This window comes from Lachnellula hyalina (assembly GCF_007821495.1).
Source record: "Lachnellula hyalina strain CBS 185.66 chromosome Unknown contig00005, whole genome shotgun sequence".
NCBI classification, from domain to species: domain Eukaryota; kingdom Fungi; phylum Ascomycota; class Leotiomycetes; order Helotiales; family Lachnaceae; genus Lachnellula; species Lachnellula hyalina.
Genome location: NW_022157119.1, coordinates 23,069 through 48,121, shown reverse-complemented (window position 1 = coordinate 48,121; position 25,053 = coordinate 23,069). Strand labels below are relative to the sequence as shown.

The 25,053-nt window shown below is 46.3% G+C and overlaps 6 protein-coding genes across 6 annotated transcripts; 2 read left to right on the top strand and 4 right to left on the bottom strand.

Moving 5' to 3' along the window:
• Positions 1 to 1,030: 1,030 nt before the first annotated feature.
• pip_1 (putative proline iminopeptidase) lies at positions 1,031 to 2,309 on the bottom strand (the record flags this gene model as incomplete). The annotated part of the gene is made up of 5 exons (XM_031146145.1): positions 1,031 to 1,331; positions 1,422 to 1,508; positions 1,580 to 1,823; positions 1,892 to 2,067; positions 2,152 to 2,309. The coding sequence occupies 5 exons, from the start codon at positions 2,307 to 2,309 to the stop codon at positions 1,031 to 1,033; spliced, it is 966 nt and encodes a 321-aa protein (XP_031009393.1).
• Positions 2,310 to 12,016: 9,707 nt separating this feature from the next.
• Positions 12,017 to 13,150, bottom strand: LHYA1_G001159 (uncharacterized protein; the record flags this gene model as incomplete). The annotated part of the gene is made up of 2 exons (XM_031146144.1): positions 12,017 to 13,035; positions 13,084 to 13,150. 2 exons carry the CDS (start codon positions 13,148 to 13,150, stop codon positions 12,017 to 12,019), a joined length of 1,086 nt encoding a protein of 361 aa, XP_031009442.1.
• Positions 13,151 to 13,810: 660 nt separating this feature from the next.
• ota1 (Ochratoxin highly reducing polyketide synthase ota1) lies at positions 13,811 to 14,644 on the bottom strand (the record flags this gene model as incomplete). The annotated part of the gene is made up of 2 exons (XM_031146143.1): positions 13,811 to 14,565; positions 14,599 to 14,644. The coding sequence occupies 2 exons, from the start codon at positions 14,642 to 14,644 to the stop codon at positions 13,811 to 13,813; spliced, it is 801 nt and encodes a 266-aa protein (XP_031009443.1).
• Positions 14,645 to 15,049: 405 nt separating this feature from the next.
• Positions 15,050 to 21,967, bottom strand: mokB (Lovastatin diketide synthase; the record flags this gene model as incomplete). Its single annotated transcript, XM_031146142.1, has 4 exons — positions 15,050 to 20,410; positions 20,566 to 21,497; positions 21,559 to 21,703; positions 21,758 to 21,967. The coding sequence occupies 4 exons, from the start codon at positions 21,965 to 21,967 to the stop codon at positions 15,050 to 15,052; spliced, it is 6,648 nt and encodes a 2,215-aa protein (XP_031009449.1).
• A 528-nt stretch (positions 21,968 to 22,495) lies between these two features.
• On the top strand, positions 22,496 to 23,295 carry FUS5_0 (Esterase; the record flags this gene model as incomplete). The annotated part of the gene is made up of 3 exons (XM_031146141.1): positions 22,496 to 22,552; positions 22,608 to 22,626; positions 22,688 to 23,295. The coding sequence occupies 3 exons, from the start codon at positions 22,496 to 22,498 to the stop codon at positions 23,293 to 23,295; spliced, it is 684 nt and encodes a 227-aa protein (XP_031009450.1).
• Positions 23,296 to 23,539: 244 nt separating this feature from the next.
• LHYA1_G001155 (uncharacterized protein) lies at positions 23,540 to 24,816 on the top strand (the record flags this gene model as incomplete). Its single annotated transcript, XM_031146140.1, has 3 exons — positions 23,540 to 23,830; positions 23,901 to 24,274; positions 24,468 to 24,816. The coding sequence occupies 3 exons, from the start codon at positions 23,540 to 23,542 to the stop codon at positions 24,814 to 24,816; spliced, it is 1,014 nt and encodes a 337-aa protein (XP_031009447.1).
• Between the last annotated feature and the right edge of the window lie 237 nt (positions 24,817 to 25,053).

The window sequence follows — 25,053 nt, the reverse complement described above, 5'->3', positions numbered from 1 at the left end:
ACATCAAGGAATTGTCTTTCGGACAATATGGCTGGCACTGACTCCCGTTTCATCTCAGACGTGGCGCGCTCACGGGAAACCCAATCTGTCAATATATGAGAAAACGGCGGTCTAAGTCCTTTGGACAAGCAATCCATGCCTTCCAGCCCAGCTCCATCACCTACCATTTTACAGCATTAGGCCTTAATTGCCTCGTCTCCCAATCCCAGCTGGCGCGCCAAGCTGCTTTGTGCAAGGATATCCCCCTTTCATTACAAGCGAGAGTCGTAACTCTAGGTATATTAGGCTTTGGCGGAGCACTTCTAGATCAAATAAATCTTTTGTTTTTGATACGCTTTCCCCCAAAGTGGAGGGAGCATTCTATCCATCGGATTTCCACTTGCTTCCAAATCTCCAACCCTCTTTTACACCCTCTAGATGCGAGGTTATTGGATGAAGCAAAATCGCCAAGTTACAGACATGCTTTCCATTTAAACCATTTGCATGACTTTCACATGTAATCTGCATTTCTCCTTCCTGCATATTTAGCATGCTGCTTGCCCAGGAATGCATGCCAAATTGCAAAGTGGTCATTCACGTGATACAATACTCTTTTTACAGTAATATTTCCTGGGATCGGTATTACCAGCCGCAGCATCTTGTACTATGGTTCTTGTACCATGGTGTTCTCTCTGTGTAATATTTATCACTTTTCAGTCTGCATTGTGATATTTTCTGCACGTCTCGCTAGATACACGTGATTAGGCTGGCGGGGTGGTTGTGCTTCCAGAAGGGCGAAGCGACACCATTCACTCAAAGAGGACGGGGGATACTAATCGCTGCTTAAAGAGCCTTGTACTCAGCTACACACGCATACTCTCCAAATATATGATCCGGGGCAGAAGAGACCTGGAACGATAGAATGACAAAATCCTGGAACTTTCATCTTTCACCTCTACTATTATCAAAAAGGCCGGAAGAGTGCACATCAGCAACCCAGCCACTTCAGAAATGATCCTCATTTGATTTCGAAATCCTTGTTTCCATCCAACTAACCCTTGATACTCTTAAACTTCTCTGCGGCATCCACAAGTAGTTGCTCAGTATTCTTCTCTTTCGCACTATGTCCACTATCCACCACAATCCTATACTCCACCCCCTTATTCCCCTCCCCACCCAGCGCCTGGTACAAATCCCAGCTCGTCTTCGCCGGACACACGACATCGTATCTACCCTGCACAATCACGATGGGTAGGTGCGCGATCTTGTGGGCGTCCGCGATGAGCTGTCCGTCGGCCATCCAACCACCATTTACAAAGAAGTGGGATTCAATGCGTGCAAATGCCAGAGACCTATAAATATTTTCAAGTTAGTCAGTCTAGTTAGTTTGATGATGTTGAAAGGGAAGAGAGGGGGTCAAAAGAAAAGGCAGGTGATGTTACCATTTAGGATCTTCTGCTTTGGCGACAAATCCTGGGTCTACGATGAGTTTGCTGGTGCGTGTTTCCCACGCACTCCAGGCGCTCGCGCTATTCGTCTCATTAGCTTTAATCTCCACTGAATCATGCATTGGAAATCAAAGACAAGCAATAAAACTCACCACTTGAGCTTCTCCTCCTCATTATCCCCTGTAAGCCTCTTATAATACGCAGCCATCATATCGCCTCTCTCGGCCTCCGGGATGGGCTCCTTATACTTGTCAAAGTAATCCGGGAATATGAAATCCGCGCCTTTCTGATAGAACCATTCTAGCTCTTCTCTTTTAAGAGTGAAGATCCCTCTCAGAATTAACCCTAGCGTTCGGTCTGAGTGAGTTTCCGAGTAGGCGAGGGCGAGAGTTGAGCCTGAGTGAAAGGGTCAGCTGATGTGCTGTGATGTGATTGTGTTGCCGATGAGGATGCCATCTACATACCCCATGAACCACCAAAGACGATCCACTTCTCAACTCCGAGGTGCTGGCGCAGAGCCTCGATATCAGAAACCAGGGTCCAAGTCGTGTTGTCTTCTAGCGAGGCATGGGGAGTCGACTTCCCGGCGCCACGTTGGTCGAAGAGGATGCTACGGTAGTGAGAGGGGTCGAAATAACGCCTATTATGTAACCATACACATTTTTAGCACAGTTACTCCCATATACTGGAGTCTAAATACTATACCCAAACTACGTCGGCTTACCTATCATTATCATCGATGCCTCCTCCTGGACCACCATGCAGAAACACGATTGGAACGCCGTTTGGATTGCCGCATTCTTCCCAGTAAATCGAGTGGACGTCTGATACTTGTAAGTGGTCGGATTTGTTTACGGAAAAGGGGGCGTAAAGGGGTGCCATGTTTGCGTGCTGATGAGGTGTTGTTGGCTAGAGGTGGGGTGGGGTAAAGTGATGGAGGGGCAATTATCCGGATTCGGGTCTATCGTACACGGATCAATTTTCTTCCTGTAGATTCAAACTCCACGAAGCTGATAATTGGCGGTCTCCCCCTAGCTTTCCACAACCTCCAACCTCCAGCTAGGGGGCGTTTTTAATTAGTCGTCAATTTTTAATTAGTCGCTGCAAAAAGCAGTATAAAAGAAGACCGTGCCCGAGCTCAGATTATTGGCCTTAGAAAAGGCTGGCATGCCTTAGGCCTAACTCTTATGCACAGACGGTTTTTGTATGAGAAAACAGCGACTAATTAAAAATCGACGACTAATTAAAAACGCCCCCTAGCTAGAGGTTGGAGGTTGTGGAAAGCTAGGGGGAGACCGCCGATTATTAACAATTTTAAAACCGTTAACAAAAGCAGAGACATATGCTACTTTTATATAACGGGCAGTGGTGAGTCTATGGTTAAATCTATATGGTTCTCGCTACAATGCCTGAATTTGTCGGGCGGAGTTTGCGCCCTACTATACTATACCTACCGGTATTTTATTTTCACAGCCTTGAAATTGCAGTCCATCTCTTCCCTTTCCATTCATTCAATATGCCAATCGGTAGTCACATATAGGCAATAGATAATGGATCTGTGAAGTGCTTACGAGTCCCCTGCCGAGCAAAAGTAGCCCCATCTGCCGGTATTGTCAGGTGCAGTACAAAAGGAGCATTGATTTCAGATCCTTCCATCCTACTCCACCCTCCCTGTGATCTCATAGCATGGGTTATGACCAAGAGACGTGTTCTTCTGCACAATAGAAGAAAATACATGCAACTCCCCCACCGAGTAGGAATACCATTATACCCCACCATGTTTTGCAATGGGGCGCAGTGGTTATCAGAGCCTGCTTTTGTCAAAAGCTTACTTTCAAGCTAATGGCTGCCTCTGAGCTTGCTTTACTAAGCGGTAGCTGTGTCCGTGCAGCTAGCATTCGTGCAAAAATCGAAGCTGCATGGATGTAACTCGGCCAGAGACTGCGAACAAATGTTGCCCGGACGCGAAGGAGTCGGGCGTTGGACTGGTGTCACCTGCCTGTTTGATACTCTTTCTTTGTGTAAGCACTATTATGAGTGATTGCCAAGATGGTTGGAGTGCTGCTAGTCTCTCAACTTCGACCTCTGGGGTGGGACCTCTGGGTTGGAGAGACAGTTGCGAAGGTAGTGAAGGTGGCATGTGCGCTTGATAGAATCTTGATGGATACCGTCTTTCCAAGGCATGGCCAGCGCTGAAAACCTTTTGAAGAGAAAGTCTCGTGGTTAAGGAAGTGTCGCTCTCTTCTCTCGCTTTTTAATTGACCTCAAACACAGTATTCAGATTTGGCCATTGTTTCTTTTACGTCTGAGACCTCGACAAGTAGTCTTACCGTCTGTTTGGACAATTTTGCGAGAACACATACCGCGGGAGACAGACGCGTTGCTTTGTTTGAGCTGAGTGGCTGGAATATATCTGCCTCATGCGTAAGCCCCTGACTGTTAGAGCGCCATCACATATAGTTACCACTATACCTTTAGATGATACATAAGCCTATCAAAGCTCCCTTCCGTCTTTAGACCTAAGCAGTCACCGTGTCAGCCTGTGCCGAGGGTGGGCATTCCCGAGATAGACCTTGCCATGTTGTAATCACAACCCTGTGCGCCGCTGAGCAGCTTTAAGCCAGCCTGGACCCTATAACCGTGGTCCATTTTGTGCCCCCCCTCTAAGCCTATGTTGGCTCCTCCAAAGAGAGCCCTGACGAGTGAGCCAGGAACCTGTCTCGACACGTCGAGCACAAGTGTATACGCATTGATAGGGCCAAGGTTAATCAGTGTTTAGAGCACGTGGGCTTGGAACTTTGCATCGTCGTCCTTGGAAATATGAGGGAATTTGACAAGATTGTTAAAGCCGTCTGTATGCTCTATAAACTCTTCACAGAAAATAACTTCACAGGAGAGATTGGACAGAACATGGAAATTCATTTTCAACTCGTAAATAGGCCCAATCTTTACCGGCACACAGACTTGGCCAGTCATTTAAAGCGGCAACTCGTCGAAGTTCTGCTCATCCCAGTGAACTCTGCCATTTTCTTTATCTATCCACGCAGCCTTGTCGCTTACCTTCAGACCAGCCTCCTCGTTTTCGCGCACCTCATTCTCGCTGGCCCCAAAGCCATCTCTAGGCAGCCAAATGACTGGTGTCGAGGAGGTCAATGCAGGGTTAAGATACGCCTTCTTCAGTTGATCTTCGCTATCATACTGGGGTCTGCCGGCATCCTCGTCAAGATCGTTAAAAGCCTGCTCATCCTCTCGAAGCCAGCTTTGCATGGCTCTGTTTGTGGTAAAGACGTGAGGCTCAAAGAAGCGTGAAAGGGGGCCAAAGATTCGTTGTGGGACGCGTGCTTGTCGGCCTAGGTGTTGAATATATGACGGCGAGTCGTCATCGGCATGACCTTCCTCCGCAGAGGTGAGGAGAGCTGTTGATTCGTCTCCTGCGCTATGCTCATATCCATGAGCTAGCTCGGCGGGCAGGAGGTCCTTTTCGAGCGGCGCGAGGTACAGACTCGTCAGATGGTGGTACAGGATAGTGATGAGGATTAGGACACCGATAATAATCCCGGGCCCTGTGGCACCTTTGAGTCCACATAGCCCAATTAGGGCGATCTCAGCGATGTAAACGCCGGTTAGTAGGTGCTGGAGCGCGAGAGTGTAAGCTTCCCCTCGAGTGTCGATCTTGGGCTGGATGACAAAGAGCAAGTTATAGCGGTAGGAGAAATAGTACAGGGCAAGACCCGCGGCGGCAAATCCGAGGACTAAAGGAGCGATGCATGAGTAGGCAATTGCTAGTTTTTGTTAATGCATTTCTTTCAAGATTGAGCAATAGGCCATTACCGATAATTGCAAAATTAGCAAACTATTAATTTTTCATATGTATGTTAGCGGACTCTCTTCCGGGAATTAATTTTACAAAATTATCAAACTGTCAATTTACCTTTGGGTAGACTTTGCCCCAAGCAATCCCCTTCATGCTGGTATCGCGATTGAATTTATGTCGTGGTGTTTTATCGAAGAAATGACCAAAAACGATGTACTGGAGCAAGCTTGTCCAATTGAGCAAGTTATCCGCAGATGAGGTTATCCCTTGAATAATAAAATACGAAAGGTAGTAGTTGGAAGACGTTGGAAGCTGTTTCGCAAGCAGCTCTGGAATAGAAATGGGATTTTTGGCCCTGTCGATCAACTGCGAGAATACCGTGGCCCCACTGGAAAAAACAGCTGTAACGAGGAACACCTGTGTAACTTGAAAAATATAGAACCACCTTTGGACTTTTAGTTCATTGGTAGTGTTTGTTGGGCTACTGCCGAAGGACTTGAATATAACTAAGAAATCGTTAGTAGAAGTACGCATGGAAGAAAGATAGATTTTTATGGAATGACATGCATCTGAATATGTTGGCCACATATTTGCTCAGCAGGCTCGTGAGCACAGGAGGGACCAGGCCCGACAGGATTTCAATGACCGGATCGGGAAGATTCTCGAGCCAAGCAAGCCACTCTATGTTGTCAGCCAGATAGCTAACGTTTGAGATGAGACCGATGAACCCGCTCGGTATTGACCAGAAAACGATCAAAAGCGCGACAATAGCCGCAGCGATGCCTTCTTGGGACATTCTCTGTGCGGGTGGTTTTGACAGGTTTTGCCATATGACATCTTTTGGCAATACACCAAGGTACCTCGGAGACAGCGTCAGTATCTCAGTAGAGGGCACCTGCAAAAATGCATGCTGAGCATCTGAAAGAGTCTTGAACTCTACGAATACGGCTGCTGGCTCCTGGCTTTCTTCTTTTTCGTGTCGTTGTCTACCCTCTTCAATGCATGATTCTTTCTTTTTAATGTCCTCGCGAAAGAATCGAATGGCATCTACCTTCTCACTGGCTGGGCTATAGGTAGAGCGCTGCTTTGGTCTAATTGCTTTCTTCACTGAGGACGAAAGGCTGTCGTAGCTCGGCTCATCAATATTTTGTGACTGGTTGTTCTTACGCGCCTTTAAGATCCTTTTACGGGCATTTTGAATCAGCGATACCTCTGCTTCTTCGAGCTGACTTACTTTGGAGTCACGATCTGATACCAAGGCTTCTAACGATGCAACCTGGGTCACTGGCCAGATGTGGACAGCGTTATCACCGAAGAAATGATGCATTTTGCTCTCTTGAAGCGCGTCTTGAGGACAAGACAGGAAAAGGACAGTCCTGGACGACAACCGTGACACATTTCTCTTCGAAATAGCCCATGCTTGACGCAGCCCGATGACCCAAAGGCGTTCGCGTGCGATGGTGAACATGATGAAGACGAGGAACACCACGGCCATTATGGCATGTGCGTAATAGAAATTCTTCTCGCTGACATTCCCAATACCGATCTTGTCCAGCCCTGTGGATGTCCCTCCGGCAGCGTTGATGGGCATCAATATTGGCCAGGTAAGACAGCAGCCGACGATACAAATGAAGATAATAGTGCGGAGGAAGCGGAGATAGAGATACGCGTCTAATGACTCGTGATACAGTAAAAATTTATCGGGGACCTGGTACATCGTGCGTATCCAGTCAAAGTAGGCTGGGCTTTGGGTAGGGGTGCGGTGTCTGAAAGAACACAGAAAAGGTTAGCACAAAGGAGACCCGGCTGACGGTTGAGCTGACTTCTCTGGTATGGTGCCCATATGGGTACGAGGGGCATATATATTGGGATAGTGACTCCGTATTAGCACGAAAATGACAATAAAAATCATGCCTGTTATCTGCGTAATCTTAGCTAAAGGTCTAATGACAAGGAGTTGTTGGAAAACTCACCCACGTAGGTACGAAGGCCGACACGACAGCTGCTAGAGAAGAAGAGCCTTTGGGCTGAGTAACGTTAGTTGATGATGATGCGGGAGGAGTAGGCGTGTTTACCTTGGGCTTCAAAGTTGAAAATGTATATTCCGCATCATTGACGATACTAAGAAGTGTCTGATGGCCCATCTTGAGTATAGTTTGACTGAATCAGTCTAGAATCAATCATGCGTTACTACTACCAAATTATCTCGTGGAGCGACAACTGGCTGGCACTGAGACGAGCAGTGGGGATTGTCGCCGAGTTGAATGAGGACTTGTGTGTGTTATTATACTAAGTAGACATTCCAATATAATTCTAAGTCGAGGTCGAGATCACCCCCTTTGATCACGTTCGGCGCTAGAATTAACCTTGAAACGTGTAGGATCAATGACGTAGTTGCTAAGGCCAGGGTTTCTACCTATTTTAGCCTAACCATGTCCCCTAGCCTAGACCCCCCTGAATATACTCGCGTAACGTTGACACTTTTCGCATGGCAGAAATAAACTAGCGCTAGCAATAATCAACAAGTCATCATTGGATACTAAAACGGAGAGCAGAAAAGTGCCTGACTAATGTGAGTCAAAAGTGAGGCAAGGGCGCCGCGAGCCTAAATAACCGCGTTCAGAGCAAGGTCAAGAAGGTGTCGCCTGCAGATGACCTCTAAAATCAAATACTGTTTTAATTTCTACAAGCCTCCATATTTCCCTATTAGTGTATTGCAGTTCAAGAAAGAGTTCTTCGAGTGAAGCCCGGCAGATTTTCTCAACATTCATAATCACAAACGTGATATAAAGACAGCACCACTTTTAATCATCCAGCCGTTCTAGCTTTGAATCACCACTATAAAGTTCTATTTATGAGATCATTCGTTCGGTATTTGTCTTTGTACATATACATAATACATTTCAGTATACCCACCTTTTCATCTCCATCTACGTACAAAGCCAGCTAGCTACTTGAAGTCAGCCCCAAACGCAACTAAGCATGCGCAGAAATGGACGCTTCTACGCACATGGCGCCGCAGTCTACGGGCTTTATGGAGGCGCTGGGTATTCTCGACCTCGGCGCCACGAACTACGCAACCGCTTGCTGCAGATCTTTCAAGACAAACTTATCAAGCTGTATAGCAGGAACAAGAGTCGGAGTCGAGGCCCTCGCAGTCCCCTCTTGCCTCCACTTCCATATACGACTGGATCCCTTCCTTGAGATGGCTGATAGATATGATCGCATACTGAAAATGAGGTTGTTTTTGGACAGGTCTTTGTGCAAATGGGTTGGTATGCGTGGTGCTTTTGCATTTACGGAGAACTCGGGCGTGGCTATACCTATATACAACGGGAATTTGGGCTGTCCGGTTCTACAACTTAATATTTGGTCTTTCCGTGGGAGCCTCTGTTTCCGAGACATAGATAAGTACGCTTCAAATTTAGTGTCCATAATATAAACCACCTACCGAAAAACTTTCGAAAGAGGCTTTCCGGACAAGCGAGGTGATGTGAATACTGTCGTTTAATGACCCTACCGCATAAACTCTTACAGGGTGTAGACCGTGTAAAGGAATTAGATAGAAGGCCCGAACCGATATATTGCTACCTTCCGTGAGGATGACTAGAACATGATTCTGAAATAGAAACTTGCATTTCTAAATTTTGCATAAAAAGGAGCCCTTCGAATTAATATCTTTGTTAGTCCGTAATTTCCACGGGTGAATCAGTCCTAGTCGACACTCCAATCACGAATTCTCAAACCACAGATTTGGCTTGTTGGATTGAAGGAGTCATCTCAAGGAGGAAACCGTCATCCCTAGTCAAGATACCAGTCATATAGGCAAGTCCATGAATAGAGATCAATGTAGGGTATATTCTACAGAAGCCAGTTTTGTAACAATGGATGTTCTTCTTGAATGTTGAGGTAAAAGAAAACGTAGCGTATATTATGTATTAAAGGAACCATAAACTTCTCCAGGCTACCGGAGTCTACATCCAATGTGACTCGCCACGCCTGTTTACCAATTCAACCGACGCCAAACCCCCACCTACCCCCCCAACTCGATCCTAAACTCCAAGACTCAAAACATCTCATATCAATAAATCAACAGCACGGAAAGTGATTCGAACTCCGCCCTAAATACCATGGTATTCAAAAATCCAAATCCCTCGCCTAGTTCCAGATTCCGTCCTTACACCACTCTCCAAGATTGCTCTTTATTCGCGAAATCAGCTTCATGTCGCAATCAATACATTTCCACATCTCAATCAACCACCAGACACTTACAAATTCCCCAAGAAGAATTCACACCGCATAATCTCATCTAGGAGATGGAGCCTTGACTTTCTTCATCGTCGCCTCCAAGAAGCGCCCTTGCTGCTCTCTGACCTGTGTTTCGCCAGCAGGCGGCACGAACTTGCCCCCTGCGAAGGTAAGTACGGCAATATTGCCAGCGCTGAGGGCGAGATAGTACGTTGAGGTAACACTAGGCATTGTGACGTGTAGGATACTCGAGTACTCGTTTTTATACAAAGTTGACAAATCCCGTGTCGACCAACTGTGGACTCATTTTGATCTTTATACTTGAGTATCTGCTTTGAGGCATGGAACTCGTACAAGGCCAAAAGGGAGCTTAGCTGCTTAATGCAACCCTGTGTGCGGGGTAGACGGGAATGGCCCCACCCCCGCAGTTTAGTATGGTGCGGTGCTTCGGGCACTCCCGCGAAGCCGTTTGGATTCGCGATAATTGTCGGCTGACTTATGCTGAAGTAACGTGTTTCTTTGCGCAATGGGAACCTAGTATTGGCATATCCAGTTGAACTCACTTCCTTTCGTTTAGCAGTAGAAAGAGATATACTAATAAGCTTTATTAGGTGTTCATGTATTGCTTGTTACATATATGTGGTGAGGGGGTGTTAGCGCTACCTTAGCGAGCCTTTATAATACGCCTACGATCCATCCTAGCGATCCATCCTCTGTTGCACCCAAGAATCAGTCTTCTTGACATTGCTCGTAGTAGTAGCTTGAAAAGAGCCAGCTATCAGAATATCAAATTTAAGCTTAAATATATTGGTGCCTCAAAGTCAGGTACGAAAGATGCGATATTTCACGAGGGTTTCTGGAAATCTATCTTGAAAATGAGGTAGGGACATTCATTTCTGTGGATAGTATGCTGCTATGTATTGATTCTGACTTGCCTCTAGCTGGAACGTAGTACTTGGCATCATTAAATCTAGCGCTCAAAAATGATATAGGTGTAGAATAATTTTGCATACTGAATCCTGCAAAAGCTGTTTTACATTTATGCGATGCTTGGGCAAATGCAATAAACGCTTGTTGCACAAGAGATAAAACGAACTCCCTTGAAGCTTAAATAGTATTAGATCGTGTTTTGATGATCCTAGCTCCGACTGTCTCTGTTAGGAACGGGATTGGTTTAGCATCTAGTGGGAAGAAACAACTAATTTAATTGTGCTCGTATCACATATTGGTGTTTAAACACCAAATCAAACTCCCTGCCAAGATACTCGAGGGTTTATAGGGTATAATACAATCGTACTTATCCAAACAGTCATTAGGCACAGCCTTGTATTTTGGTGCATTACCTATATGTACACAACATATTCATGCCAACCCAGGTATCCAATATCCCCCAAAACTACACATTAATTCCTCCACAGTATACCCGTCATTGCACTCCACGACGTTCCCCACAAATCTCGAGTATCCCTCGGTCGCAGCTGTCCAACTCTCCGGCTCTTCGTTCGACCCAAATGTTTCTTGGCGTTACTATTTCCCAAAATCATGGCTCGAACCAACCCACGTTCGGTTCCTCGAGATGCTGTAGTCGAGATGCTGCCGCTTCTAGAGCTGGAGGCTGTTTGTGATAGATCGATCTGGGAAGCGTTGAAGCCCAGTGAGTACATGGAAGCTGCATCGTTGAAAGGTTCGTCGGACAGTGGAGGATCGTTTTCGGTTGATGGTGGTGCTGTTGCTTCGGCGAAGCTCATTTGGTTTCCCTCGGGTGGTTCAATGCCTGGGAACGGATGGTCGGTAGCCGCAACTACAGGTAGTCAGTATGTATATAGCAGCCATTATAGTTAGGTGGGGGCAGGTATTCCTACAGCATGTTTCCCAGGCAATATTTTCGCTGTGGTATCAGTACCAGCAAGTTGATTTACCGGGCTTGTTCTCGTACAGTCGCACGTAGTTGGAGGATGTGAGGAGTAAGATGGTTCCGAGTAGGACGGAGGAGTTGCGATAGGTTGCAAGCAGGGCTTCGGCTTGAGGTATCACTGAGATGTAGGGCGACATATTAGCTCTTATCTGCAGATGGTGAAACGCTCGATACGTTCAACGCGAAGAACTGGGGAAGTTAACTATCATTGGAGACTGAAGCAAAGAGCGCTTAGAAAATTAGATGCCCCAGCATAGAGGATCTGATCAAAGTGAATTTGAAGTTATCTCGGTTGAACTTTCCTGTTGAATGGCCCCTCACCCTTTCCCTTCAAGCCGGATAATTCCGTGCATAGGTACCCAGATATTTACCGCATATTGAAATTTGAAGATTTGACTGTATAGTTGGAAGAGCTGGGAGAGATGGGTACTTCGAACATATTGGGTCAAGAACCGCTTAGGAAAGCAAGCATGGAACTTTAATTTATTAATCTTTATATAGATTTAGTCATCAAAATTCAAAAAGGTGCAGAAATAGTTATTAGCTGTAGTTTTAAATGATTTATACGGGGTTCGCACAATCTGATCCCTAGCCCCCCAATTTATTACACTCTCAGTTGCTTAAAACTTTGCCCAAAAAGTCATGAACTTCTGCGAACATCTCAGGTGCCGAATCATGCAACATCAAAGTATGACCAGTGTCACTAATCGCTTTAAAACCAAACTCCGTCACACCAGGAAATAGCTCGCGGGTGCTATTCAACAAATCCTCGCACGTCGCTCCTGGAGCTGTGCAAAAAATGATATCTTCTTCACCCGCTGTAATGTAAAGAGGTCCAGTGTAGTTGACGGCCGGCACGAAAAACCCTAAATTGCCCGTCTCCCCTATTGTCCATGTGTCCTGTACCGCATAATCTTGCTCGGCAATTATGTGGCTATATCCCCCAGCATAGAAGAGCGCCTCTCGTTGGGACTCTTGCGCGATAGTGATATAACCTAGCGGAAAGCTTGGGAATCGCTTCGGATTCATGTTGGCTGCAGATACGACCTGAGTAGATTCGAACCCGCTATTGCTAAAGGCAACACTAAACCCCGTCAGCACTATCGCGTCCACGTCCTTCGGATGGGCTGCTGCGAGTCCAGTCCCGAGCCAACCAGCATAAGAGTGGCTAACGTAGACGATTCTATCGAAGGTACGGCAAAGTCCATTGCGTGGAATCGAGCGGATGGTTTCAATAAGCTGGTGCAAGATATCAAGCTGTAGCCAGCCCTGTACGACATTCAACGGGTCGGGATGCTGGGGATTTGTGCCATGTCCCAATCTGTCGATAGCGAGCGTAGCATAGCCCTGACTAGCGGCGTACAATTGCCAATTCAAAGTCTCGTTGCCCAGGCCGAGACTTGACCAAACAGACTTGTCGTAGCTGATGCCATGCACAAGAATCTCAAGGACATTAACGTCGTGACTGGATCCTGGAGTGCAGTATGTGCCATCGATGATGAAGCTTCCGCTTACTAGGTTGGTTCCTTTTATTGCAGCGCCTGTCTCGTTGACAAGGCTCCCAAAAAAGAATTGAATGACTTGCGTCTCGTTGTTCGGATCAGGAGGGAATTGGAAGACGACGTTCTGTCCTGTGGATGAAAGCTGAAATGAGACATTAGAGCAAGATGCAGAAAGACTCAATGCGGCAGAAGTAGCAACAAAAAGCGGTTGTATAGCAAGTGATAAAATTTGGAAGAAATACATCTCTCAGTATGGAGCGACAACGGCTCGACAGATCGCATGTGCGAAAAGCAGTGCCGCCTCCCTTTTTACTTATACAAAACTGAACGGAACCAGGTTTCCCCGCCCTGTACGGAGATTATTTCCAAAAATAGGATGCAGTATTGGTGGCGCGGAAAGCAACCAAAGAGGAACCTTGTGCCGTCTTGTGTTGCAAACAAAATATACGTAATATACCAAAAGTTATATAACTTTTAGCGAGAAATGAAACCAAAAAAAGATCACTTACTACCTAGTCATCGAAAATAACTTTTATTCTATTTCCAACGGAAATGCTCATTCACTTAAAACAATATTTGATTAGGGGAATAATCTTGATAGTGTAATATTTACTTGGCGTGCGCTTTTAATATGCTTAAATTCAGTAATATATTGCTAAGCACTAGTGCTGCATGTGAGCCCTACCTACCCTACCTTGGTACCTAGGTAGTTATTTATTGGATGGACGCAGGAGCGTTTGCAGGATCCCTGCCAACATGTGGCATGTGTGGACGTGGCTCGCGTGGTACTTACTGTCGAGATTTTACAGCGATACAGTACAGTACATGACATTTCGATAGTCCGCCAATGCTCTTTCCAACTCAAGCCATCACCCAAATGTTGTCCCCATGCAATAACTTTGAATTACTTCAAAGAAGGCCTGAATACACTCTTCTCTGTAGCCATCATGCAAAGGTTTTGCAACGACATATTCCCCAATAACAGAAAAACCGTGATCTCCGCACCAACTTCTTTCATAAACCAGTTTTTCAAATCCATTGCAACCAGCGAATCGATACCGTAGGTGTGCACAGGCTTATTCAAATCGATATCTGCCTTAGAAAGGCCCAATATTTGTGCAACTTTACCGGAGAACCATTCAATGACCAAATTTACCGCGTCGTCCTCGGATTTTGCTTCCCTCAAGCCAGCAGCTCTATCTACTTTAATCGCGCCCGGTAGATAGGCGTCGGCGCCTGGGTCTTGAATTGACATTTGAAATAAATGTCGGAATATCGGGCGATGAATCGAATGGTGAAGGTCGATCCCTTTTGCTAAAACAGCAGAAGGCATTTCGATTCCAACAAGTATTTGCGCATCGATATCGCCAAGCAGTGGCAAATGCGGATTGCAATAGTATTCTAGCAAGGCGAGTAGCTCCCGTAACTCGATATCCATCAAATGTCCGATACGCCGCATCGATGCTAGCAGTGAATCACTCTCTGCCACAACTCCTTCGCCCAGCATCATTCCCAAGTCAATGGAAACTGATTTTTGTCCATGCGCTAACCGGAAATGAGCAAGAGCATCTTTGAAAGTGTTTCCAGCAGCATAGTTGGCTTGTGCTCGTCCGCCAAATATGCCGTTTACAGAGGAGATGATGACGAAGAAATCAAGATCTAAAGGGAGAAGTTTATGCAGGTTCCATGTACCTGTGACTTTGGAGCGAGTGCTGATGTCCCAATCCTCTGCGGTCATGTTTTCAAATATGTTGTCCTATATCCGGTCAATGTCTCTAGTGCTTTCTGGGGGAGGTCGGACAAACTCTCAACGCAGCTGTTGCCTGTATGCAGCCTTTTATAGGTGGCATTGTCCTAGAAAGGGGACTTAATACTTCATCAAGACCTTTTGAGTTGCTAATATCGATCTGAGGCGTCGCAACAACTATCCCTTGTAGCTTCAACCCCCTCACGAGCTCTTTAGCAGCAGGACTCAAAGCTCCGGAGCGAGAAAGCAATATTAGATGACGAGCCCCACGAGTCGCCATCCACCTTGCAAAACTTCTTCCTAGTCCTCCTAGACCTCCAGCTATAACATAGGTTGCATCTGTATAGAAATTGTATTGTGGTTTTGTTTCGACGCTAGCCTGTGGGCGGCGAACAGTTAATATAGTATGTTCGAAGCGGAGGAATGGGTACTGATACTGACAAGTAATCTGTCTCCTGGATGCAACTCAATTATCTTTTTCGCAATTAATGATCTGTCTTGGAACTTGAGGAAGGCCTCTTTAGCCTGAGAAGGCGGAAAGACATCGAGAGATAGCGTGTTTTTCAGTTTCAATCGGAAGAATTCTCCCATGGCGTTCTGAAAAGTTCTGTAGGCCTGCTTTGGCTGCGATTCTAATAGACTGGCCATGTTCACATATGATAGCGACATGTTGGTAGTTGTGCCAGCAGGCGGTACTCTCCTTGATTTTGCCCTATCTGTCAAAGTAATATCGATGAGATGGCCTGAAGTAGAGAGACACTCAGTAAAGTCTACTGGGCTATGATTGAGAACCGGCCCCACAATAACATCAACCCCTCGTCCTTGAGTAAGATGATATATCTTGTTTGTCAGTGAGGCGTCCTCTGGGTATAAAATCGACTCCTCAGGCAGATCCAGAATATTTACGAGATGCTTGCATTTTGAAAGTGAGTTAGCAGTGGCCAAAACCTGAGCACCTTTCTCTCTTGCTAGCTGGAGGATCATTTGACCTGTGCTACTCGTGGCCTGGTATATTAGAACGGTATCACCTTCCTCGAGGCGTGCTAGGTCAACAATACTATGATAAGCCAACCACATTGAGACAGGTATTGAAGCAGCCTCCGCAAAGCTTATGTCAGGTGGAATAAGATACACCGCGGCTGCGCTTGCCCTTAGGATGGATTTGGCGATGGAAGACCCCAGTACGCATACTCGATCGCCCGAGTGAAAGCCCGAGTCTATGCCTGAAGCTCGGACCGTACCAGCTGACTCCATTCCAAAGCCGATCTCGTTATGACTTCCACTGCTTATGAGGAAGTCTCTGAATGTCAACCCAAATGCTGACACTTCTATATGTACATCGTCGTCATTCAAATAAGTATTGGCGGGAAGAGTTTCGCCTGAGAACCACCCAAGCGTTTCCAGATGTCCAGGGTGCTCGATACGTAGCGAAAGTGAGTCTTCTCCATTAACATAACGCTCTTCTATCTGTTGTGGTAGGTTTACTTTTGCAATTACCTGATCCATATGACTATTGCTGGTTATGCGACTTATTTGGGGGCCAGTTGTTGACGAAACAACGTTTGTTTCCAGCTCTTCGACCGAAAGTGCGTTCACTCGGCTTATGATCCTCATTAAGAGGTCCACGGCCTGACTTTCTTCGCCTACAGCATCCAGTGTGAGTGTCACAAATTTGCGTATTGGGTCTTCGGATGCGAGGACACGACCCAATCCATCAGCAAGATGGTGATCGGGTTCTATCACCCCTGAGATGGATTTAGTGACCCAAATGGTGTTCTTAGATCTAGCGAGCACCTTGTGAAGATTTTCATAGTTTGTGGCTGATATACCGTGCAAAATCTTTGCGTGAAACTCCAATACGGACACAATGATGCCTGATGAAGGGGCGTTCAATCCAGCGAGCTCTGCTAGCGAGTAGATCTTGCAGTTGTCATATCGTGATTTTAATAATGTGGCAAAACTCAACTGGTCCTCTCGGTCCTGATTTATTAGCACAGCGATCTCCGGGGAACTAGATTCTTCCCAGTCTCCGTCACCAATGGCAGTTGAGATCATGATGCTAGAATACTGAATCTCGGTCTGCGACTGCCCATTAATTTCCACGTCGACACCGGAGAAGCTTGTTTCTTTCAGGCGCTCTTCCCAATCTCGAGATATCAAGCAAGGGCTATGCGGAGATCGAGATTCGAATTTAAGCGGCGCCCACCAGTCTCTCAAGACTCCGAAAGCGAATCCAATATGCAGTGATTCTGGGCGTGTTGCCTCGAATAGAAGCAGTCGCCCACCTGTTTTTAGAAGCTTTCGTATGTTACGTAGCGCTTTGTTCAAATCATCGATTGCGTGGAGCACGAATGAAGCAATCACGAGATCATAACTCTCTGCTTCAAATGACTGAGAGATAGGGTCTTGCGATATATCTAAGACCTTGAAATCCATTCGATTCAAGTGATCATTAAATTTGGCTCGTGCACTTTCGAAGAAACCTGGCGAAATGTCCGTATAGTCATAACGAGACCATTTGTTGACCCCATCGGACGCTAAGGTTTCCAGGATTCGCTGCGTCTGGCCACCGGTTCCAGCCCCGACCTCAAGAATCGTCATTGATGGATCCTTGAAACATAGAAGATCAACATAAGCAGAAGCGGGGTGGCAGAAATGCTCGTTCGTAAGCATCTCTTTGTAATAACGATCAGCAAGACCATTTTTGAAGAACAGCTCAAGCGGGTCGAGTTCGCCGCACAGAACTTGAATAAGATTCCGGCCAATATGAATCAAGAAAAAGTCAGCGTCACCAAAGGCCTCGACTTTTGCAAGCAGCTCTGCTCGTCCATGGGAATCTTTGAGGACCTCCTGCACCATTTCATCGGTGACTGTCAAATGCCGGTTTCGAAGGAGTTGTAACTGGTTTCTCATCCAGTCAACATACGCTGTCATGTGTGGCTTCAACGTCAAAGACGGGTTTCTCTGCACATAATCGACAGCTTCTTCAATGAAAGACATAAGAGCGATGGTTTGGAGTCTGGACCTAGCTACCGCGTCCACGGCTTCAGGGGGTCTATGCGTCGTACAATTGAGGAATAATTGAGTATTGTTGAGTAAATCGATATCCGGCTTCCAAGTCAATCTGGTACATAAAGTCCTTGATGAAGAAGTATTCTCTTCAGAGACCCCAGTGCTGTTTATGAATGTAGTTTCAAGACCTTGGATGTATATTATTTGACGTTGAGAGTCGGTCGAGGTTGCCACTATATCTGCTGAAGCTCCGCGGTAGCCGCGGAAACTACACTTTGCTGTCGCTCGGATATATTCCCTCTCGAGCAGCTCTATGTTACCGCAATCTATACCGATGAGATCTGCATGCGCTGGCACCATTGTTGGCAGATATTTTTTCCCGTAGGCAAGGGCCGGTACAAGGAGTTGTGCCATGCCATCAAGTATTATTGGATGAACTGTAAAGTGCTGGGCAAATGTATTCACAGCCCTGGATTTCCAAGAAGTAGTTTTGACTTCTGCAGTGACTTCACCTTGATATCCCAGGCGCATGCGCTCGACGTTCTGAAAACAGGGCCCATATTGTATAGAAGTCTTTGCTGATGAACAATAGGGATCGTGCTCAGAGCCTTGGCACAAATTAGATAAATTTTCCACCCAATCAAGGATACTTCTCCCGTGCATGAATGAAGGCGCTGGAAAGTCGTCTGTACTTGAGACAGCTCTAATAAAACCGTGGCAGCATTCCGAGTAATCATTATTGTCAACCACGAAAAGCCGAAACTCTGACCACGAAGCGAAGGGCGACGTGCCGGACGGTGTCTCAATGCTCAACTGGGTCTCGGCCCTCTCAGTCTCTCGAGGAAATATGATAGGGCGTAAGAAATCAACGTCCTTCAGCTGAATTCCTTTGATGCCATCTGGATTCGCAGTTACTTGTTTCAAAGCCTCTACCGCGGTCACAACCATCCCTGCGGCTGGGAAAATCACTTCACCGTTGATTTTATGGTCTTGTAACCATGGGACCTCCGATAATCGAATGACATTCCGCCATTGTGCAACAAGTGGGTTCCAGTCAAGGCTTCGAGTTCCGAGTAGGTCATGTCGAGAGGCCTCCCTAAAGCGGAAATTCTTACTCAAACGACTTTCCAGCCAATACGATTGTTTGTGGTTGAATGGGTATCTTGGTAGTCCCGAAGGAATAGGCTTCGTCGAACTATGGAAATTATTTGCTGCTGGTATATTCACGGGATATCCGGCGCAAAATAATGATCCCACTGCTTTCAATATGGAAATAGAGGCGCTCATCTTACGAGTAAGGACGGAGACATAAGATGGTATTTTTGGCTGAGTAGAAGATTGCAAAATGTCACGTATGGGGCCTTGGAGTGTACTATGTGGACCAATTTCGACCATGTGAGTGATCCAGGATTGGCTCGCAACCGTCTTTCCGAGCCGTTGGCGAGGCCCGGTGTTCGAATACGCGATGAGTTTGGAGACTGCAGCCTCAAACTCTACAGTCGATGTCATGTTGCGCACCCAATATCTCGGATCACGGAGAGTCTCTGCAGCAATGAAATCTCCTGTGACGGACGAGATCATGGGCACAAATCCCGAGCTGGTTGTAGTCTGGAGCTCCCCGAGTGTTGCTTGATAATCTGTCGATATAGAATCCATAAAACTCGAATGGTACGCGACTGGGACGAGAAGTCTGCGAGCAAAGATAGAGTCCTCCTTGAACCAATTTTCCAGTTTTGTGAGCTGCTCCACTTCACCTGTCAATGTGACGCTTCTGGGACTATTGACGCAGCCAATTTGAACGCGCAGAGAACCTTCCGTTTGCTGCAGCCGTTCCAGGTATGGCGTTACACCAAGTCTCGAAATTCCAACAGCCATCATGGTCATCTTGACAGAGTCTTGGACAATTCTGGAGGATATGATGCCTCGGAAATACGCGGCTCTGATTGCCGCAGCAAGGGACAGCGCTCCTGCGGCGTATGATGCTGCGATTTCGCCAGATGAATGGCCCAAGACTACTGACGGACGGATCCCCCAACTTCTCAGAAGATCGATCAGCGCAATCTGGAGGCACGTAGTTGCGGGCTGGCTATATTGTGGCTCTCCTATGGGTGCAGTGGCGTTTGTCCCATCTATAATTGCGCGCAAGGACCAAGAACAACCAAGCTCTTCGAGAATCACTTGAGATTCTTGCAGGCTCCTGCAAAACGCAGAGTATATTACAAGCTCACAACCCATTTCAACGTAACTTGCTCCTTGTCCTGTAAAGACGAAGGCAAGTTGGGGACTTTTGATTGATCTCACCGCCTTGGTGGGAGTGATATGCTCGAAGCTATCCGGGTCTTGACCATCGACAACAACAGAATTTCTCCATACAAAATGGGTCCTTCTGGAAGCTAAGGCGTGTGCTAACTCGTCGATCTGAAGCTTGTGTTGACTAAGTTGTTCACAATATGCTTCGGTCAATTTCAGCGCACTGGTCTGCTCTGATGACGACCAGACAAGCAATTGTGGTGCTGCGGAGACTTCTTTGCGCTGCATTCTGTCAATGACTGGCATTGGACCATTCTGCAGCCCTATAGGCTGGAGGCCTTTATCCAAATTGTGGTGATCCTCGACAATACTAACAGCTCTCGTCGAGATGTGCGAAGTTCGGTGATACCCTTGTAACCCATTGAGTTCCAGGAAGTGGTATGCATCATCGAGGATGACGGTTGCATTTGTGCCACCAAACCCGAATGAATTGACCTGATGAAGTGTTAGTCTATTACTCTATTCGAAGAAAAAGCAGGGGAAAAGGAAACACGTTAGATGATACATACGCAAGCTCGACGCAGTCCATCGGTTGGCCACGGTGTCAGGTCAGTAGGAAACTAAGGTCAAGTTTAACAAAAGTCCCGCACAATGGCTTTCATTATACTGACATGTATGTGCAAGGCTGTAGCATTGATATTGCTATTAAGACATTTGAAACCGGCAATTGGAGGAATCAGGCCTTTCTCAAGTGTCAAAAGGGCTTTGATGATACCCGCCAATCCACTGCAGCCCTCCAGGTGTCCAATATTTGCCTTGACAGCTCCGATGTATAAGGGGTCGTCCGCGGTCCTGTAACGTCTAAAAGCTTGACCAATAGCATTTGCTTCAGCGGGATCACCAACTTTAGTGCCAGTCCCATGAGCCTCGAAAAACCTAGTCGGGCCCATATCAAGGTTTGCTTGCTTGTAGGTCCGCTTAATGAGATCCGCCTGAGCTTCTTGACTCGGTTGAGTAATCCCAGGTGTTTTACCATCTTGGTTAGTCCCAGTGTTGCGAATAATGCTCCTGAGAGTGTCTCCATCCCGTAGAGCATCAGTCAGGCGTTTGATCACGATCACTGCAGTTCCTTCCCCCCGGGCATAGCCATTGGCCCGCTCGTCGAAACTCCAAGAGCGGCTGTCAGGGGATAGAAAGTTAAAAGTTGTCATCATCTTCATAAAGTCAGGATGGTAAACCATATTGGCCCCTCCCACCAGTGCCTGAGTAGGTAAGCCAACATTCCATCGAGCGAACGCAATTTTATCACCTACCATGGACGCCGTACCGGCACGAAGATCCTGACACGCAAGATGAAGCGCAACTAAACTACTTGAGCAGGCAGAATCCAAATTCATCGAAGTTCCCTTGAAATTGAAAAACCAACTAACGCGATTTGCTAACATAGAAGGAGCCACCCCCATGACGGCATGTCTTTGTTCAGCTTCATAGTCTTGCTGTAGGACACTCAGGTAGTCATTAGTAAAACATCCGGTATAAACGGAAGTGTCAGAACCAGAGCATTTGTCTAGTGGAATTCCCGCTAGTCAAAAGTCAACACTATGTTAAGAGTATTAGTATAAGGCTCTGCATGATTTACTTACAATCTTCCAAAGCCAGATATGCCGTTTCAAGCATTCGACGGTGTTGAGGGTCCATGCATGATGCTTCTCCTGGAGCGATAGAAAAGAAAGGCGCATCGAACGCGCCGAGGTCTTCCTTCACGAAGTTCCCACCTCGAACAGGAAGCTATTATCAGAGTTGTTAGATCGATCGTCGGAAGAATGGAGTGTAAAAACCTACCGTGCTGTTTCGAGAGACGTCGGGATGGTAGAACGCATCTATATTCAAGCGTTCTTTGGGGAAGTCGGTGCTCGCGGATCTCCCCTCACATATCATCTGCCAGAAGGCATCCTCAGAGGTAGCTTCTTGAGGAAATTCAAATGCCAGGCCGATAATAGCTATTGGCTCCAGCTCCTCAGATATGACGAGTTCTTCTAGAGAATCCTTCATTGTAGTTATCTAATCGTGGTGTTCCTAATGCAAAATTAAGGATAGAAGCAGATATTTTCTTTGAATCTCAGAAAATCAAACCCCTATATTTCCCTATTATCAATTTAACTGTATTCATTATATATTTGTTGGGACAATTGGGATTTGGGGACTCGCTCAGACTTACAGTCGTGTGAATTAGCGTCGCTGACTAAGCACGAAGGCTTAACCTTCGGGCTCTGCAATACAGCACTGAACCTAGCTATGCATCAATACAACCAACCACCAGACCCCCAAAACAGCGTACTTCTGCAGTAGGAAGTGATCCCCTTGTGATCCCAACATATTAATATTGTCTATAATTCTAATTATTTTAGTAGAAAAGTCTCGTTAGTACGGTATATAAATATATTTAATATATTAAGTACATAGATGACTGCTGAATATGTCTTCTGAACTTTTACTACTCGAAGTCATTTCTATATATATAACCAAGAATTCATTTCTTTAGAGACCAAGTTGCTTCTCAATAAACATCCAAAGTACGAAATGGCGGTAGCAAAATTTAAAATCTTGTGTCTTCATGGCATTGGCACCAACAGCGAGGTATATATATCCTACTGTGCTTTGAGCGACAATGAGATTGACAGTACGAACATAGATCTTCGAAGCACAAATTGGTGAGCTGCTGCTGAATGAAAACACGTTGGCTCGCTGCGCAAGAGGAATAACACCTTCTAGCTGGGTTGATCTACGAGTTAGGCACCGACTATGATTTCCAGTTTATTGACGGAGCCTACCCATGGCCAGCAGCTCCAGGGATACGCGAGATGTTCGGTGACCAGATCTGTTATTCTTATTACGATGGATCGGCTCAAAGCGCATACCAGGCTGTGGACGACCTTGCTGCATATGCATGCAGCAACGGACCATACGACGCCGTATTGGGATTCTCGCTCGGGGCAACACTTGCGGCAACCCTGCTACTGCGGGACGCTGACCAAGAGCTCTGTAAGCCTGACCAATGTCGGCCGGGCGGTCCTACTTTTCGCTGCGCCTTTTTCTTTTGCGGCACACTGCCTTGCGATTGGCATCAGCTTGAGCTAGGAGAGATGAAATTCTTAGATGCAGGAGATATTAAGCAACCCATTCAGATTCAAACACTGCATGTTTGGAGTCCAGCCGATGTCGCGTATCCAGGCCAGAGTGCCCAAGTCGCCGACATGTGCGACAACCGGAAGAAGAAAGTCGTCACGCACGGCGAGGGTCATGCAATACCCTCCCAGCGTGGGATTCTCACCAACATCGCGAATGACATCCGAGAGTTGGTGGCCAAAACTGACACATGATCTTCCAAGGAGAACATGGTCCATGATTAGTACCTTTATTGGAGGCTGAGAAAAGAGCGAAGGAGTGTAGGAAGGAAAAGCGGGAGGATGGCTTGGAGCCACAGCGCATTACTTTAACATTATCACCATCATTGCGAGCACTGTTCTAATCATTCACTCTGTAAGAAGCACACCATATTATTGATACACGCCCATTAAATTGTAATTCATTAAGTTCAGTCTTCTCTCTCATTTCTCTCAAACAATGGCCACCGCAACTTCATCGCCGCCATTCGACCCTAATGAGATCAGTCATAGCTATGCCATCTTTATCGGAGTCGGTGGGATGATGACTTTCCTTTCGACCATCAGCGTGATCTTGAGATTCGTTTCTCGAAGCTTGACTCGATCCTACGGATGGGATGATTGGGCAATAGTTAGCGCGCTGGTTTTTGCCTACGGCTTCCTGTTCACCACCATCATTGTGGCAACAGTTGGGAAAGCTGGCCACCATCTCGTCCAACTGTCTCCCATAGAGCTTGAACGATACTTGCAGGTAAGAACACTATCTGTTTCATGATTTGTTCGTGGACCACAATTTCGCTGACTCTATTATGTTCTTGTAGATCGCGTTAGCGAATAACGTCATTTACAATTGCAGTATAACTTCGTCAAAAGTCTCCATACTGCTCTTCTATCGCCGAGTTTTTGCAATTCCAGCTTTTCAGCTAGCAACGAAGATCGTTGGAGCTTTGGTCTTTGGATACTTCGTTTCTGCAGTATGTGGCCTTATCTTCGCCTACAACCCTATCCAGTCTCAATGGAAGTTCTGGCTGCCTCATACGACTATCGACAATAAAACGTTCTGGCTGGCAATGGGCATAATAAATATCTTCTTGGACGTGGTCATCCTCTGTTTACCGCAGACTCGTGTATGGAAACTCCAGATGACAAGATATCGCAAGCTATTGCTTTCGCTTCTTTTCTTGATGGGTGGCTTGTAAGTTTATAGCGACCAGTATCCTTGTACTTCAGGATCTCTGCTAAGTTTTAGTGTGTGCTGCGTGAGCATTGTCAGAATTGTATCTCTGGAGACTATCAATTTTGCGGATGTTACTTGTAAGCTCAGATCACTTTTGCTGTACTAAGAGATTCAAAACTCGACTTTTACTCCATCTTTGCTTGAGATCAAGAAAAATACTCATTTATTATACAGTTACTTTGACGGTCCCAGGCATTTGGACACTGGCTGAAACAAATACCTCCATCATTTGCAGCTGTTTGCCCACATTTCCGAACTTGTTTCGACACTGGTTCGGTGACAAAAAGCCGAGTGGAAGTGGTTCTACGACTGCTGTCTCTAGTGGGCAGTACTTCCGATCGTTTCGGAAAAACCAAAGTCAGGGCTACACAGACCTTGTTGGGACATCGACATCGACTACTTTACGAAATGACATCGAATTGACTCGTGCCAGCCACGATTTGATACCAAAGGCACCGCCTGCTATTCATGTTCAGAGAGACTTCTTGGCAGATTACTAGGCATTCTCATGGCTTTTATCTCTCTGTATTGTATTTGGTTGATTTGGCGTGGAAGGCGAGGGTTGTTTCTGCATTTTGAGATATCCCCGTACCGCTGTATTAAAACATAATCAAGCATTAAACCTCGCAGGAATCTGTCGGGCTTCGTTTTCTTTCGTGTATATCCCATCGCCTGTTTCCGGGCATGTCAGGTCCGTGTAGGGACATGCACACGAGAACCAAAATGGGGCTCCCTAA